The following is an 18855-nucleotide window of genomic DNA, read 5'->3' as shown; positions in this document are numbered from 1 at the left end:
CGTCTCCTTCACTTCCTTCAGCGCCTCCCCTTGCTCTCGCACCTCCGCCACTGCGCTCGCTACCTCCGTCCTCACCGGGGAAACCGCCTCGTCCACCAGCACACTCAAGACCTCCCTCATCTCCTTCCTCACCGTCTCCATGCATTTCGCAATCTGCGCCAACTGCTTTTCAAATTCCGCAGCCATCACCTTGGTTATTTCTTCAGCCGTAAGCAGTGTGGCATTCCCTGGTGCTCCAGCCTCCATTTTTCCTGGTGACCCCGCGGTGACCTTTCCACTCCCCGACGGACCTCCAGCTGGTTTTTTATCGGCCGTTTTTTTGCTCACCCTCGACATTTTTCTTTGGGTTTTTTTTCCCTCCTGTGTCTTCTCAGTGCCTCCTCCGTGCCTTCTCCCTTCTTCTGCCGCCTCCGCGGACCCTGGGACCGGGCTTAAAGCCCTGAAATTGCCGTTCCCGAGCGGGGTCTCCATTGTGCGGCTGCCTCCCGCCCGCCGTCACCGGAAGCTCTAATATGTTATCTATAATAGTATTTATGGTTCCAAATGGACCACTGGCTGTTATGCTTTTAAAAATATATATTTTGTTGAAGTTTTTCAAACAAAAATTTTCCATTTTTACAACTTAATAATAAAATGTGCATTTTTAAAAATTATTTTAAATATTTTATTGAGAAATTTTTGGCCAACCATCACAGTACATTATGTATCCTTTACACAGTAATATAACAATATAAATAACAATGGCCAGTTTTATAAACAAGAAATAAATAATATATAAAACAAAAACAAAACTAAATGGGAACTGCCTTGTCCCAGATAAATATTCTCCGAAAATATGTTTTAACAGTCCAATATACAATTATCTATAACAACAACCTATACATATTATACTTATATATTAACATCCCTGAGAATCCCTCTGGTTCCCCCCCCCCCCCCCCCCCTGGGTTGCTGCTGCTGTCTTCTTCTTTTCCATTCCCTCTATCTTTCTGTGAGGTATTCGGCGAACGGTTGCCACCGCCTGGTGAACCCTTGAGCCAATCCCCTTAGGACGAACTTAATCCGTTCCAGCTTTATAAACCCTGCCATGTCATTTATCCAGGTCTCCACACCCGGGGGCTTGGCTTCCTTCCACATCAACAGTATCCTGCGCCGGGCTACTAGGGACGCAAAGGCCAAAATTCGGCCTCTCTTGCCTCCTGCTCTCCCGGCTCTTCTGCAACCCCAAATATAGCCAACCCCCAGCTTGGTTCGACCTGGACCCCCACTACCTTCGAAAGCACCTTTGTCACCCCCACCCAAAACCCCTGTAGTGCCGGACATGACCAGAACATGTGGGTGTGATTCGCTGGGCTTTTCGAGCATCTCGCACACCTATCCTCTACTCCAAAAAATTTGCTAAGCCGTGTTCCAGTCATATGAGCCCTGTGTAACACCTTAAATTGTATCAGGCTTAGCCTGGCACACGAGGACGATGAGTTTACCCTACTTAGGGCATCAGCCCACAGCCCCTCCTCAATTTCCTCCCCCAGCTCTTCTTCCCATTTCCCTTTCAGCTCGTCTACCATAATCTCCCCCTCGTCCCTCATTTCCCTATATATGTCTGACACCTTACCGTCCCCCACCCATGTCTTTGAGATCACTCTGTCCTGCACCTCCTGCGTCGGGAGCTGCGGGAATTCCCTCACCTGTTGCCTCGTAAAAGCCCTCAGTTGCATATACCGGAATGCATTCCCATGGGGCAACCCGTATTTTTCGGTCAGCGCTCCCAGACTTGCAAACGTCCCATCTACAAACAGATCTCTCAATTGTGTTACTCCTGCTCTTTGCCATGTTCCAAATCCCCCATCCATTCTCCCCGGAGCAAACCTATGATTATTTCTTATCGGGGACCTCACCGAGGCTCCCGTCTTTCCCCTATGCCGTCTCCATTGCCCCCAAATTTTCAGAGTAGCCACCACCACCGGGCTTGTGGTGTATTTCTTCGGTGAGAACGGCAACGGCGCCGTCACCATGGCTTGTAGGCAAGTCCCCCTACAGGAAGCCTTCTCCAATCTCTTCCACGCCGCACCTTCCTCTTGTCCCATCCACTTACATACCATTGAGGTGTTGGCGGCCCAGTAGTACTCACTCAGGTTCGGTAGCGCCAGCCCCCCCCTATCCCTACTACGCTGCAAAAATCCCTTCCTCACTCTCGGGGTCTTCCCGGCCCACACAAAACTCATGATACTCTTCTCAATCCTTTTGAAAAAAGCCTTCGTGATCACCACCGGGAGGCACTGAAACACAAAGAGGAATCTCGGGAGGACCACCATTTTAACCGCTTGTACCCTCCCTGTCAGTGACAGGGATACCATGTCCCATCTCTTGAAGTCCTCCTCCATCTGTTCCACCAACCGCGTTAAGTTTAACCTATGCAATGTACCCCAATTCTTGGCTATCTGGATCCCCAAGTAGCGAAAGTCCCTTGTTACCTTCCTCAGCGGTAAGTCCTCTATTTCTCTGCTCTGCTCCCCTGGATGCACCACAAACAGCTCACTTTTCCCCATGTTCAGCTTATATCCTGAAAATTCTCCAAACTCCCCAAATATCCGCATTATCTCTGGCATCCCCTCCGCCGGGTCCGCCACATACACCAATAAATCGTCCGCGTAAAGAGATACCCGGTGCTCCTCTCCTCCCCTGAGTACTCCCCTCCACTTCCTGGAACCCCTCAATGCTATTGCCAGGGGCTCAATCGCCAGTGCAAACAATAATGGGGACAGAGGACATCCCTGCCTCGTCCCTCTATGGAGCCGAAAATATGCAGACCCCCGTCCATTCGTGACCACGCTCGCCATCGGGGCCCTATACAGCAGCTGTACCCATCTAATAGACTCATCTCCAAAGCCAAATCTCCTCAACACCTCCCACAAATAATCCCACTCCACTCTATCAAATGCTTTCTCGGCATCCATCGCCACCACTATCTCCGCTTCCCCCTCTAGTGGGGGCATCATCATTACCCCTAGCAGCCTCCGTATATTCGTATTCAGCTGTCTCCCCTTCACAAACCCAGTTTGGTCCTCATGGACTACCCCGGGACACAATCCTCTATCCTCATTGCCATTACCTTGGCCAGAATCTTAGCGTCTACATTTAGGAGGGAAATAGGTCTATAGGACCCGCATTGCAGCGGGTCTTTTTCCTTCTTTAGGAGAAGCGATATCGTTGCCTCTGACATAGTCGGGGGCAGCTGTCCCCTTTCCTTCGCCTCATTAAAGGTTCTCTTCAGTATCGGGGCAAGCAAGTCCACATATTTCCTATAAGATTCGACTGGAAATCCATCCGGTCCCGGAGCCTTCCCCGCCTGCATACTCCTAATTCCTTTCACTACTTCCTCTATCTCGATCTGTGCTCCCAGTCCCACCGTCTCCTGCTCCTCCACCTTAGGAAATTCCAGCCGGTCCAGGAAACACATCATTCCTTCCCATCCGGGAGCTGAGCTTCGTATAATCTTTTATAGAATGCCTTGAACACTCCATTCACTCTCTCCGCTCCCCGCTCTATCTCTCCTTCCTCATCCCTCACTCCCCCTATTTCCCTCGCTGCTCCCCTTTTCCTCAATTGATGGGCCAGCAACCTGCTCGCCTTCTCCCCATACTCATACTGTACACCCTGTGCCTTCCTCCACTGTGCTTCTGCAGTACCCGTTGTCAGCAAGTCAAATTCTACGTGTAACCTTTGCCTTTCCCTGTACAGTCCCTCCTCCAGTGCCTCCGTATATTGCCTGTCCACCCTCAGAAGTTCTTGCAGCAACCGCTCCCGTTCCCTACTCTCCTGCTTTCCTTTATGTGCCCTTATTGATATCAGCTCCCCTCTAACCACTGCCTTCAGCGCCTCCCAGACCACTCCCACCTGGACCTCCCCGTTATCATTGAGTTCCAAGTAGTTTTCAATGCACCCCCTCACCCTTCGACACACCCCTTCATCTGCCATTAGTCCCATGTCCATTCTCCAGGGTTGACGCCCTTCTGTTTCCTCCCCTATCTCCAAGACTACCCAATGTGGAGCGTGATCCGAAATGCCTATAGCCGTATACTCCGTCCCCCTCACCTTCGGGATCAACGCCCTTCCCAAAATAAAAAAGTCTATTCGCGAATAAACTTTGTGGACATAGGAGAAAAACGAAAACTCCTTACTCCTAGGTCTACTAAATCTCCATGGGTCTACTCCTCCCATCTGCTCCATAAAATCTTTAAGCACCTTGGCTGCAGCCAGCCTCCTTCCAGTCCTGGATCTCGACCTGTCCAGCCCTGGCTCCAGCACCGTATTAAAATCTCCCCCCATTACCAACTTTCCCACCTCTAGGTCCGGGATGCGTCCTAGCATGCACCTCATAAAATTGGCATCATCCCAGTTCGGGGCATATACGTTTACCAAGACCACCGCCTCCCCCTGTAATTTGCTACTCACCATCATGTATCTGCCCCCGCTATCCGCCACTATGGTCTTTGCCTCAAACATAACAGATAGGAGATTTTGTGGGAGCGTGAGAGACTCACGTTTGGTATGTTGCCTCCCAGGTGCAAGGGTACGTGATGTCTCGGATCGTGTTTTCCGGGTCCTTCGGGGGGAGGGGGAGCAGCCCCAAGTCGTGGTCCACATTGGCACCAACGACATAGGTAGGAAAGGGGACAAGGATGTCAGGCAGGCTTTCAGGGAGCTAGGATGGAAGCTCAGAACTAGAACAAACAGAGTTGTTATCTCTGGGTTGTTGCCCGTGCCACGTGATAGTGAGATGAGGAATAAGGAGAGAGAGCATTTAAACACGTGGCTACAGGGATGGTGCAGGCGGGAGGGTTTTAGATTTTTGGATAACTGGGGCTCTTTCTGGGGAAGGTGGGACCTCTACAGACAGGATGGTCTACATCTGAACCTGAGGGGCACAAATATCCTGGGGGGGAGATTTGTTAGTGCTCTTTGGGGGGGTTTAAACTAATGCAGCAGGGGCATGGGAACCTGGATTGTAGTTTTAGGGTAAGGGAGAATGAGAGTATAGAGGTCAGGAGCACAGATTTGACGTCGCAGGAGGGGGCCAGCGTTCAGGTAGGTGGTTTGAAGTGTGTCTACTTCAATGCCAGGAGTATACGAAACAAGGTAGGGGAACTGGCAGCGTGGGTTGGTACCTGGGACTTCGATGTTGTGGCCATTTCGGAGACATGGATAGAGCAGGGACAGGAATGGATGTTGCAGGTTCCGGGGTTTAGGTGTTTTAGTAAGCTCAGAGAAGGAGGCAAAAGAGGGGGAGGTGTGGCGCTGCTAGTCAAGAGCAGTATTACGGTGGCGGAGAGGATGCTAGATGGGGACTCTTCTTCCGAGGTAGTATTGGCTGAAGTTAGAAACAGGAAAGGAGAGGTCACCCTGTTGGGAGTTTTTTATAGGCCTCCTAATAGTTCTAGGGATGTAGAGGAAAGGATGGCGAAGATGATTCTGGATATGAGCGAAAGTAACAGGGTAGTTATTATGGGAGATTTTAACTTTCCAAATATTGACTGGAAAATATATAGTTCGAGTACAATAGATGGGTCGTTTTTTGTACAGTGTGTGCAGGAGGGTTTCCTGAAACAATATGTTGACAGGCCAACAAGAGGCGAGGCCACGTTGGATTTGGTTTTGGGTAATGAACCAGGCCAGGTGTTGGATTTGGAGGTAGGAGAGCACTTTGGGGACAGTGACCACAATTCGGTGACGTTTACGTTAATGATGGAAAGGGATAAGTATACACCGCAGGGCAAGAGTTATAGCTGGGGGAAGGGCAATTATGATGCCATTAGACGTGACTTGGGGGGGATAAGGTGGAGAAGTAGGCTGCAAGTGTTGGGCACACTGGATAAGTGGGGCTTGTTCAAGGATCAGCTACTGCGTGTTCTCGATAAGTATGTACCGGTCAGACAGGGAGGAAGGCGTCGAGCGAGGGAACCGTGGTTTACCAAGGAAGTGGAATCTCTTGTTAAGAGGAAGAAGAAGGCCTATGTGAAGATGAAGTGTGAAGTTTCGGTTGGGGCGATGGATAGTTACAAGGTAGCGAGGAAGGATCTAAAGAGAGAGCTAAGACGAACAAGGAGGGGACATGAGAAGTATTTGGCAGGAAGGATCAAGGAAAACCCAAAAGCTTTCTATAGGTATGTCAGGAATAAGCGAATGACTAGGGAAAGAGTAGGACCAGTCAAGGACAGGGATGGGAAATTGTGTGTGGAGTCTGAAGAGATAGGCGAGATACTAAATGAATATTTTTCGTCAGTATTCACTCAGGAAAAAGATAATGTTGTGGAGGAGAATGCTGAGCCCCAGGCTAATAGAATAGATGGCATTGAGGTACGTAGGGAAGAGGTGTTGGCAATTCTGGACAGGCTGAAAATAGATAAGTCCCCGGGACCTGATGGGATTTATCCTAGGATTCTATGGGAGGCCAGGGAAGAGATTGCTGGACCTTTGGCTTTGATTTTTATGTCATCATTGGCTACAGGAATAGTGCCAGAGGACTGGAGGACAGCAAATGTGGTCCCTTTGTTCAAAAAGGGGAGCAGAGACAACCCCGGCAACTATAGACCGGTGAGCCTCACGTCTGTAGTGGGTAAAGTCTTGGAGGGGGTTATAAGGGACAAGATTTATAATCATCTAGATAGGAATAATATGATCAGGGATAGTCAGCATGGCTTTGTGAAGGGTAGGTCATGCCTCACAAACCTTATTGAGTTCTTTGAGAAGGTGACTGAACAGGTAGACGAGGGTAGAGCAGTTGATGTGGTGTATATGGATTTCAGCAAAGCGTTTGATAAGGTTCCCCACGGTAGGCTATTGCAAAAAATACGGAGGCTGGGGATTGAGGGTGATTTAGAGATGTGGATCAGAAATTGGCTAGCTGAAAGAAGACAGAGGGTGGTGGTTGATGGGAAATGTTCAGAATGGAGTACAGTCACAAGTGGAGTACCACAAGGATCTGTTCTGGGGCCGTTGCTGTTTGTCATTTTCATCAATGACCTAGAGGAAGGCGCAGAAGGGTGGGTGAGTAAATTTGCAGACGATACTAAAGTCGGTGGTGTTGTCGATAGTGTGGAAGGATGTAGCAGGTTACAGAGGGATATAGATAAGCTGCAGAGCTGGGCTGAGAGGTGGCAAATGGAGTTTAATGTAGAGAAGTGTGAGGTGATTCACTTTGGAAGGAATAACAGGAATGCGGAATATTTGGCTAATGGTAAAGTTCTTGAAAGTGTGGATGAGCAGAGGGATCTAGGTGTCCATGTACATAGATCCCTGAAAGTTGCCACCCAGGTTGATAGGGTTGTGAAGAAGGCCTATGGAGTGTTGGCCTTTATTGGTAGAGGGATTGAGTTCCGGAGTCGGGAGGTCATGTTGCAGCTGTACAGAACTCTGGTCCGGCCGCATTTGGAGTATTGCGTACAGTTCTGGTCACCGCATTATAGGAAGGACGTGGAGGCTTTGGAGCGGGTGCAGAGGAGATTTACCAGGATGTTGCCTGGTATGGAGGGAAAATCTTATGAGGAAAGGCTGACGGACTTGAGGTTGTTTTCGTTGGAGAGAAGAAGGTTAAGAGGAGACTTAATAGAGGCATACAAAATGATCAGGGGGTTGGATAGGGTGGACAGTGAGAGCCTTCTCCCGCGGATGGATATGGCTGGCACGAGGGGACATAACTTTAAACTGAGGGGTAATAGATATAGGACAGAGGTCAGAGGTAGGTTCTTTACGCAAAGAGTAGTGAGGCCGTGGAATGCCCTACCTGCTACAGTAGTGAACTCGCCAACATTGAGGGCATTTAAAAGTTTATTGGATAAACATATGGATGATAATGGCATAGTGTAGGTTAGATGGCTTTTGTTTCGGTGCAACATCGTGGGCCGAAGGGCCTGTACTGCGCTGTATTGTTCTATGTTCTATAACCCGCTTCCCCACTAGTATAGCCACCCCCCTGTTTTTCGCATCTAGCCCCGAATGAAACACCTGCCCCACCCATCCTTTGCGTAGTCTAACCTGGTCTATAAGTTTCAAGTGCGTCTCTTGTAACATAACCACGTCTGCCTTGAGTTTCTTAAGGTGTGCGAGTACTCGTGCCCTCTTTATCGGCCCGTTCAGCCCTCTCACATTCCACGTGATCAACCGGGTTGGGGGGCTTTTTTTTACCCCCCCCCCCCCCCCTGTCGATTAGCCATCCCCTTTTTCCAGCTCCTCACCCGGTTCCCACGCAGCTGTGCCCCCCCCGCCCACCCCACCCCATTCCGGCTCCCCCCTCTCCCCAGCAGCAGCAACCCAGTAACTCCCCCCCTCCAACCCCCCCCGCTAGATCCCCCATTAGCGTAGTTATACCCCCCATGTTGCTCCCAGAAGTCAGCAAACTCTGGCCGACCTCGGCTTCCCCCCGTGACCTCGGCTCGCACCGTGCGACGCCCCCTCCTTCCTGCTTCCCTATTCCCGCCATGATTATCATAGCGCGGGAACAAAGCCCGCGCTTCCCTTTTGGCCCCGCCCCCCATGGCCAACGCCCCATCTCCTCCACCTCCCTTCCTCCCTCCACCACCACCTGTGGAAGAGAGAAAAGTTACCGCATCGCAGGATTAATAACATAAAACTCATCTTTCCCCCCCTTTTCCCCCCTCTTTGCCCCCCATACTCGCCCCACCACTTTGTTTCAAACGTTCTTTTTTAATAACCCGCTTATTCCAGTTTTTCTTCCACAATAAAAGTCCATGCCTCATCCGCCGTCTCAAAGTAGTGGTGCCTCCCTTGATATGTGACCCACAGTCTTGCCGGTTGCAGCATTCCAAATTTTATCATCTTTTTGTGAAGCACCGCCTTGGCCCGATTAAAGCTCGCCCTCCTTCTCGCCACCTCCGCACTCCAGTCTTGATATACGCGGATCACTGCGTTCTCCCACCTACTGCTCCGAGTTTTCTTTGCCCATCTAAGGACCATCTCTCTGTCCTTAAAACGGAGGAATCTCACCACTATGGCTCTAGGAATTTCTCCTGCTCTCGGTCCTCGCGCCATCACTCGGTATGCTCCCTCCACCTCCAGCGGATCCGCCGGGGCCTCCGCTCCCATTAACGAGTGCAGCATCGTGCTCACATATGCCCCAACGTCTGCTCCTTCTGCACCTTCAGGAATACCAAGAATCCTTAAATTATTCCTCCTCGCGTTATTCTCCAGCACCTCCAGTCTTTCCACACATCGTTTATGGTGTGCCTCGTGCATCTCCGTCTTCACCACCAGGCCCTGTATATCGTCCTCGTTCTCGGCAGCCTTTGCCTTCACGACCCGAAGCTCCCGCTCCTGGGTCTTTTGCTCATCCTTTAGCCCTTCGATCGCCTGTAATATCGGGGCCAACAGCTCCTCCTTCATTTCCTTTTTAAGTTCTTCCACGCAACATTTCAAATCTCTTGTTGTTCAGGGCCCCATGTTAAACTGCCACCTTCCGTCGCCATCTTGGTTCTTGCTTGCCTTCCTTGCCGCTGCTCCAAAGGATCCACTGCAATCTGGCCACTTCCCTCTCCTTTTTCCATCCGTTTCCAGGGGGGATTCCCTTCTGGTTTACCGCACAGTGCTTCTAGCCGTTAAAATTGCCGTTGGGGCTCTTATTAAGAGCCCAAAAGTCCGTTCCACCAGGAGCTGCCGAAACGTGCGACTTAGCTGGTCATCACCGCACCCGGAAGTCCCATAAAATGTACATTAACCGTTATTTAAATAATATATTAAACTAACAACAAATGAGAAAAAAGTATTACACAAGAAGCAATTATCCACAACTAGCATAAAGAAAGAAAGAAAAACAAAACACGAAATAAACTTTAAACTTGTTCCCTTACAGGATGCCATCTCCAGCCTTTTCCACGCCGCCCCTTCTTCCCTCATCCACTTACATATCATAGACACGTTGGCGGCCCAATAATGGTCACTCAGACTCGGCAGTGCCAGTCCCCCTCTGTCCCTACTGCGGGAACCCCTTCTTTACCTTTGGGGTCTTTCCAGCCCACACAAAGCTCATAATACTCCTGTCCACTTTCTTGAAAAAGGCCTTTGTAATCAGTATGGGGAGGCACTGAAACACGAAAAGAAACCTCAGGCGGACCTCCATTTTAACCGCCTGTACTCTGCCCGCCAATGACAGGGGCACCATGTCCCACCTCTTAAAGTCCTCCTCCATCTGCTCTACCAGTCGCGTCAGGTTAAGTTTATGCAAGGTTCCCCAGTTCCTGGCCACCTGGATCCCTAGATATCGAAAACCCCTTGCTACTCTCCTCAGCAGCAGATCGTCTATCCCCCTGCCCTGTTCCCTGGGGTGCATCACAAAAAGTTCACTCTTTCCCATATTCAATTTATATCCCGAGAACTCTCCAAACTCCCTGAGTGTCTGCATTATCTCTGGCATCCCCTCCACTGGGTCCGCCACATATAGCAGCAAATCATCCGCATATAATGACACCCGATGTTCCTCTCCTCCTCTGAGCACCCCCCTCCACTTCTTAGAGCCCCTCAGCGCTATGGCCAATGGCTCGATTGCCAACGCGAACAGTAACGGGGACAGGGGGCACCCCTGTCTTGTGCCCCTATGTAATCGGAAACAGTCGGTTTGTTGCCTGTTTGTAACCACGCTTGCCACCGGGGCCCCGTACAGGAGCTGAACCCATCTGATGAACCCCTCTCCAAATCCAAATCTCTTCAGTACCTCCCACAGGTAGCCCCACTCCACTCTATCAAATGCCTTCTCTGCATCCATCGCCACCACTATCTCCGCCTCTCCCTCCGGTGGGGGCATCATCATCACCCCCAGCAACCTTCGTATATTGGCATTCAATTGCCTCCCTTTAACAAACCCTGTCTGGTCGTCATGTACCACCCCTGGGATACAGTCCACTATCCTTGTCGCCATCACTTTGGCCAGTAACTTGGCATCTACATTTAGGAGGGAGATGGGCCTGTATGACCCGCACTGCAGCGGGTCTTTGTCTCGATTCAGGATCAACGATATCGTCGCCTCCGACATTGTCGGGGGTAGTGTCCCCCTTTCCTTAGCCTCATTGAATGTTCTCGTCAGGAGTGGGGCCAGAAGGTCCACATATTTCCTGTAACATTCCACCGGGAACCCATCTGGTCCCGGGACCTTTCCTGCCTGCATGTTCCCAATTCCTTTAATCACCTCTTCCACCTCAATCTGTGCTCCCAAACCTGCCACCTCCTGCTCCTCAACCCTCGGGAACTCCAGCTGGTCCAGGAAGTGTATCACTCCCTCTTTCCCCTCTGGGGGTTGGGACTTAGCCTCTCATAAAATGACTTAAACACCCCATTCACCCTCCCCGCTCTCTGCTCCATCCTTCCCTCCCCGTCCCTAACTCCTCCGATCTCTCTCGCCGCCCCCCTCTTCCTAAGTTGTTGGGCCAGCAATCGGCTCGCCTTTTCCCCATATTCGTATTGTATTCCCTGTGCCTTCCTCCACTGCGTCTCCGCCTTACCCGTGGTCAGCAGGTCAAACTCCGTCTGTAGTCTCCGTCTTTCCCTGTATAGCCCTTCATCCGGGGCCTCCGCATATTGCCTATCCACCCTCCGAATCTCCCCAATCAGTCTCTCCCTTTCTTTACCCTCTTGTTTCCCCCTGTGGGCTCTTATGGAAATCAGCTCCCCCCCCTAACCACCGCCTTCAGCGCCTCCCATACTACTCCCACCTGTACCGCTCCATCATCATTGACCTCTAGGTATCTTTCAATACACCCCTCACCCTTCCACATACCCCCTCGTCCGCCAACAGTCCCATGTCTAATCTCCAAAGTGGGCGCTGCTCCTTCTCCTCTCCTAGATCCAGATCCACCCAATGTGGGGCGTGATCTGAAACGGCTATGGCCGAATATTCCGTTCCTACCACTTTCGGGATCAGCGCCCTTCCTAGGACAAAAAAGTCTATCCGGGAGTATACTTTATGGACGTGGGAGAAGAAGGAAAACTCTTTACTCCTCGGTCTAGCAAATCTCCAGGGATCTACTCCTCCCATCTGCTCCATAAAACCCTTAAGCACCTTGGCCGCTGCCGGCCTCCTCCCGGTTTAGATCTGGACCGGTCCAGCACCGTGTTGAAGCCCCCCCCCCCCCCCCCCCCAATTACCAAATTTCCCATCTCTAGGTCCGAGATGCGCCCCAACATACGCTTCATAAAACCCGCGTCATCCCAGTTCGGGGCATATACGTCCACCAGCACCACCGCCTCACCTTGCAATCTGCCACTTACCATCACCTACCTGCCCCCACTGTCCACCACTATGGTCTTAGCCTCAAACGATACCCGTTTCCCCACCAGTATTGCCACCCCTCTATTTTTCGTATCTAAGCCTGAGTGGAATACCTGTCCCACCCATCCTTTCCTTAATCTGACCTGATCCGCCAATTTCAGGTGCGTCTCCTGAAGCATAACCACATCCGCCTTCAGTCGCTTTAGGTGCGCAAATACCCTTGCCCTCTTAATCGGCCCATTCAGCCCTCTCACGTTCCACGTGATCAACCGGGTTGGGGGGCCCTTTACCCCCCCCCCCCCCCTATCGTCGACTAGCCATCCCCTTTTTTAAACCAGCTCCTCACCCAGGTCCCACGCACCCGCTTGTCCCCCAGACGGCGCCCTCCCGTCCCGATCATTCCATCCCGTATCAGCTCCCCCTTACCCTCAGCAGCAGCAACCCAGTTAATTCCCCCCACCCCCCGCTAGATTCCCTTCTAGCTTGATTGCTCCCCCATATTGCTTCCGGGAGTCAACAAACTCTGGCTGACCTCGGCTTCCCCCGTTTACCCTTGGCCCCCCTGCGTGTGAGGCCCCCTTCCTTCCTGCGCCCACTTTTCCCGCCGCAATTTCCATAGCGCGGGAAAAAACCCCGTGCTTCCCTCTCGGCCCCGCCCCTAGTGGCGCAGCTCCCTCTCCCCTTCCCTGTCCCCTTCCCCACCGGCGCCCACATTTCTTCGTGTGTCTCTCTCTCTTTCCCCCCCCCCCCCCCGTCTAAAATTCTCCCGTCTAACATTTTTGCAGATAAACCCTCCCCCTCTCCCCCCTTTGCATTTCTTTGCCACCACCTCGCTACTTCTTTCCAAACATCACTTTCTCAAATCTAGTCCAACTTCTCTTCTTGAACAAATGTCCACGCCTCCTCTGCCGTCTCGAAGTAGTGGTGTTTGCCCTGGTGAGTAACCCACAGTCTTGCCGGCTGCAGCATTCCAAATTTTACTTTCTTCCTGTGGAGCACCGCCTTGGCCCGATTGAAACTCGCCCTCCTTCTCACCACCTCCGCACTCCAATCTTGATACACGCGGATCACTGCGTTCTCCCACCTGCTACTCCGTGTCTTCTTAGCCCATCTCGGGACCATCTCCCTGTCCTTGTAGCGGTGGAACCTCACCACTATTGCTCGCGGTATTTCCCCTGCCTTTGGTCTTCTCACGAGGACCCGGTATGCTCCCTCCACTTCCAGGGGGCCCGTCGGGGCCTCAGCTCCCATTAAAGTATGGAGCATCGTACTCACATACGCCCCAACATCAGCTCCCTCTGTCCCTTCGGGAAGACCCAAAATCCTTAGATTCTTCCTCCTCGAGCTATTTTCCAGGGCTTCCAGCCTTTCTATGCACCTCTTATGTAGTGCCTCGTGCGTCTCCGTCTTCACCACCAAGCCCTGTATCTCGTCTTCATTCTCGGCTGCCTTTGCCTTCACTCCACGGAGCTCCATCGCCTGGGTCTTTTGCGTCTCCTTCAATTCCTCAATCGCCAGCAACATCGGCGCCAGCACCTCCTTCTTGAGCTACTCCACACATCGTCGGAGGAACTCCTGCTGTTCCGGGCCCCATACCATCTGGGCTCCCTCAGCCGCCATCTTGCTTCTCCCTTCTCTTCTCTGCCGCTGCTCCAGAGGATCCTCCGCAATCTGGCCACTACTATCGCTTCTTTCCATCCACACCCGGGGGGACTCCTTCCTTTGTCACCTCACACTGGGTTTGGCCGTAAAAACATTCCGTTGGAGCTCCCGATAAGAGCCCAAAAGTCAGTTGAAACGGGAGGTGCCGAAACGTGCGGCTTAGCTGGTCATCGCCGCAACTGGAAGTTCCCAGCACCTCTTTCTTGAGCTCCTCCACACATCGTTGGAGGAACTCGTGCTGTTCCGGGCCCCGTACCAACTGGGCTCCCTCGGCCGCCATCTTGCTTCTCCCTTCTCCTCCCTGCTGCTGCTCCAGAGGATCCTCCGCAATCTGGCCACTGCTGTCGCTCCTTTCCACCCACACCCGAGGGGACTTCTTCCTTTGTCACCTCACACTGGGTTTGGCCGTAAAAAATTTCCGTTGGGGCTCCCGATAAGAGCCCAAAAGTCCGTTGAAACGGGAGGTGCCGAAATGTGCGGCTTAGCTGGTCATCGCCACAAACGGAAGTCCACTGTTATGCTTTATGTTCTGACAACGTGTTTGAATAAATTCCATCGATCCCAGCCCCCGGTCACTGACTGTGTGGAGTTTAGCACATTCTTCCCATGTCTGCGTGCGTCTCACCCCCACAAATCCAAAGATGTGCAGGGTAGGTGGAATGGACATGCTAAATTGTACTTAATTGGAAAATTTGAATGTTTCCATGCCTTAATCGACATTTTTAAATTTGTTTTCAGACTTTTATGCTGTTTCCTGAAAACTTCCTCTGTTGTGGTGGAATTTGAATGGCATTAGTGGTTCATTCAAGTAGCCACTTTTTATGTCAGTTCAGACGGTGAATGCTGGCATGCTAATTAATTGTGGGTTTGGCAGAACTAAATCCACTAGATATGCAGTCATTTCAAAGTACCCAATTAACTTTTTTTCCAATTAAGGGGCAGTTTAGAGTGGCCAATCCACCTAGCCTGCACATCTTTGGGTTGTGGGAGTGAAACGCATGCAAACACGGGGAGAATGTGCAAACTCCACATGGACAGTGACCCAGAGCCGGGATCGAACCTGGGACCTCGGCGCCATGAGGCAGCAGTGCTAACCACTGCGCCACCGTGATGCACGTAGTCATCTTCTAGCAGGGTCATGAGTAGTTTATCTTTGTTAACTATAAAAAATAAATTTGTCAACTACAACTTACTATCAACCCCACACGAATTTTCATATCCTTTGTAAGGCCGTTACATTTAAGTCTAAATCATCAAAATATACCACTAACAGCAAAGGTTTGAACACCGCAGAAACATATTCTTTTCATATTTTTATTTTTTTAAATTTAGTGTACCCAATTCACTTTTTCCAATTACGGGGCAATTTAGTGTGGCCAATCCACCTACCCTGCTCATCTTTGGGTTGAGGGGCGAAATCCACGCAAATGCGGGGAGAATGTGCAAACTCCACATGGTCATTGACCCAGGCCGGGATCGAACTTGGGACCTTTGTGCCGTGAGGCAGCAGTGCTAACCACCGTGCTGCCCCGATCTTCCAATCACAATACGTTTACCATAACCTTTCACTTCCTGCCAATGAATCAGTTTTCGATCCCCTAGGATCCCGGCGCTTTTACTTTTCTGATGCTGTCATGTGGGACCTTGTCAAAAGCTTTGAAAAAAACTGTAGACTGTTTCAAAGGCACCATGCTAGTCGATCCTCTCGGATGTTTTTTAAATACATGTGAGTGTTTCTGCATTGACCACTTTTTCAGACAGTGAGCTTGAGACTTCTCATCACTCTCCAGGTGGCAAAATTCTCGGTTCCTCCCTAATCTTTCTTCAACAGATATTTTTCTGAAGCTAGGCTTGGAGTAGAGCACCTTTAATGATTGTGTGCAATTTGAAGCTGCAGACGTTTACGCTGTTCATGGATATTTCAGACTAAGGATGAAAAAGTACAAGATAAGTCCACTCTGGAAAATCCGAACAATTTTAAAACAGTGGAGTGTCTAGTTTGGTTCTGTACTCCCCTCACCAAATGATTTTCACCCATGTTTCTGGTTCAATTTTTCAGCTGCTGCAGAGCCAGAATGTGAAGTAGAGAAATCTGAAGCTGCTCCAAGTACCAATATTGAATCTGTCACAGGTAAACATGTTACATTTATTTGCCATTTTGTTCCTCCCACCCATTGATGGGGATCATGATTTCAAACCCATTTTATTTTTATTTTTTAAATATAGAGTACCTAATTATTTTTTCCCAATTAAGGGGCAATTTAGCGTGGTCAATTTACCTACTCTAAGGGCAGCACGGTGATGGGTTAGCCTGATGCCTCACGGCACCGAGGTCCCAGGTTCGATTCCGGCTCTGGTTCACTGTCCGTGTGGAATTTGCACATTCTCCCCGTGTTTGCGTGGGTTTCGCCCCACAACCCAAAGATGTGCAGGCTAGGTGGATTGGCCATGCTAAATTGCCCCTTACTCTGCACATCTTTGGGTTGTGGGGGCGAGACCCATGCAGACACTGGGGAATGTGCAAACTCCACACGGACAGTGACCCAGGGCTGGGATCGAACCCGGGTCCTCGGCATTGTTACCCACTGCGCCGTCTTGATTTCAACCCCATTTGACTCTTATGTTGGAAGTTTATTCAATTGTGCCACAACAAAATGGCTATTGTATTTCAGAATACAGCTTGTTCCTCAGTGCCAGGAGCTTAGATGCTGAGTGGTTGTTGTTCCCCATTTTGAGTGAGTCTAGGACCAGAAGTAATAATCTCAGAGTAAGGGGCTGCCCATTTAAGACAGATGAGGAGGAATTTCTTCTGAGGGTAGTGAATCTGTAGAATTCTTTAGAGCAGAGGGTCATAGAGGTTGGTTCTATGGTTCTTTTCTATTCTATGGTTCTGCTGCACACTTGCTGACCGTGGGCACTGGATATGTTCCCAGCTTCCCACGGGGCGCACAAGATGGCTTGGCGCTCTCCTGTCATGACTTACCCTTGAAACTGTCTGCTGTCACCATGAGAAAATTCTGTGATCAGGATAGTCAGTTAATGTTTTTTCCAATGGTCTCGTAATATGTTATCTATAATATTAGTATTTATGGTTCCAAATGGACCACAGGCTGTTATGTTTTATTTTCTGACAACATGTTTGAATGATTTCCATCGATCCCAGCCCCCAGTCACTGACTGTGTGGAGTTTGCACATTCTCCCCGTGTCTGCGTGGGTCTCACCCCCACAAATCCAAAGATGTGCAGGGTAGGTGGAATGGACATGCTAAATTGTATTTAATTGGAATAGTAAAATTTGAATGTTTCCATGCCATTATCGACATTTTAAAATTTGTTTTTCGACTTTTATGCTGTTTCCTGAAAACCTTCCTCTGTTTTGGTGGAATTTGAATGGCATTAGTGGTTCATTCAAGTAGCCACTTTTTATGTCAGTTGAGACGGCGAATGCTGGCATGCTAATTAATTGTGGGTTTGGCAGAACTAAATCCACCAGATATGCAGTCATTTCAAAGTACCCAATTAACTTTTTTTCCAATTAAGGGTCAGTTTAGAGTGGCCAATCCACCTAGCCTGCACATCTTTGGGTTGTGGGAGTGAAACGCATGCAAACACGGGGAGAATGTGCAAACTCCACATGGACAGTGACCCAGAGCCGGGATCGTACCTGGGACCTCGGCGCCATGAGGCAGCAGTGCTAACCACTGCGCCACCGTGATGCCCGTAGTCATTTTCTAGCAGGGTCATTAGTAGTTTATCTTTGTTAACTATAAAAAATAAATTTGTCAACTACAACTTACTATCAACCCCACCTGAATTTTCATATCCTTTGTAAGGCCCTTACTCATGGCCGCCACATTTAAGTCTAAATCATCAAAATATACTACTAACAGGAAAGATTTGAACACCGCAGAAACATATAGGAAAACCAGCCTTCCAAACACTTTTTTTCATATTTTTATTATTTTAAATTTAGTGTACCCAATTCACTTTTTCCAATTAAGGGGCAGTTTAGAGTGGCCAATCCACCTACCCTGCTCATCTTTGGGTTGAGGGGCGAAACCCACGCAGACACGGGGAGAATGTGCAAACTCCACATGGTCAGTGACCCAGAGCCGGGATCGAACTTGGGACCTTTGTGCCGTGAGGCAGCAGTGCTAACCACTGCCCCGCCATGCTGCCCCGATCTTCCAATCACAAATCACAATACGTTTACCATAACCTTTCACTTGCTGCCAATGAATCAGTTTTCGATCCCCTAGGATCCCCGAACTTTTAATTTTCTGATGCTGTGTCATGTGGGACCTTGCCAAAAGCTTTGAAAAAAACTCTGTAGACTGTTTCAAAGGCACCATGCTTGTCGATCCTCTCGAATGTTTTTAAATATATGCGAGTGTTTCTGCATTGACCACTTTTTCAGACAGTGAGCTTCAGACTTCCCATCACTGCAGGTGGCAAAATTCTCGGTTCCTCCCTAATCTTTCTTCAATAGATATTTTTCTGAAGCTAGGCTTGGAGTAGAGCACCTTTAATGATTGTGTGTAATTTGAAGCTGAGGACGTTTACGCTGTTCATGGATATTTCAGACTAAGGATGAAAAAGTGTAAGATAAGTCCGCTCTGGAAAATCCGAACAATTTTAAAACAGTGTAGTGTCAAGTTTGGTTCTGTACTCCCCATACCAAATAATTTTCACCGATGTTTCTGGTTCAATTTTTCAGCTGCTGCAGAGCCAGAATGTGAAGAAGAGAAATCTGAAGCTGCTCCAAGTACCAATATTGAACCTGTCACAGGTAAACATGTTACATTTATTTGCCATTTTGTTCCTCTCACCCATTGATGGGATCAAGATTTCAAACCCATTTTATTTTTATTTTTTAAATATAGAGTACCCAATTATTTTTTTCCAATTAAGGGGCAATT

General features: G+C 49.7%; 1 protein-coding gene across 18 annotated transcripts in view; it reads left to right on the top strand.

Moving 5' to 3' along the window:
- The window catches only part of LOC140425085 (uncharacterized), a 243230-nt gene that overhangs the window by 75418 nt on the left and 148957 nt on the right, over nucleotides 1–18855 (top strand). For 5 of the 18 annotated variants that reach the window (XM_072508961.1, XM_072508967.1, XM_072508958.1 and 2 more), the window contains 2 exons: nucleotides 15996–16067; nucleotides 18654–18725. The exons of 9 other annotated variants lie outside the window; for them this stretch is intronic. In XM_072508961.1, the coding sequence (XP_072365062.1) occupies nucleotides 15996–16067; nucleotides 18654–18725 (144 nt within the window). The remainder of the gene's footprint in view (nucleotides 1–15995; nucleotides 16068–18653; nucleotides 18726–18855) is intronic. 4 more of the 18 variants (XM_072508964.1, XM_072508960.1, XM_072508966.1 and 1 more) reach the window with 2 other exon arrangements.

The sequence above is a fragment of the Scyliorhinus torazame genome, chromosome 6, assembly GCF_047496885.1.
Source record: "Scyliorhinus torazame isolate Kashiwa2021f chromosome 6, sScyTor2.1, whole genome shotgun sequence".
Lineage (NCBI taxonomy): Eukaryota > Metazoa > Chordata > Chondrichthyes > Carcharhiniformes > Scyliorhinidae > Scyliorhinus > Scyliorhinus torazame.
This window is presented reverse-complemented; position numbering and strand designations above follow the sequence as displayed.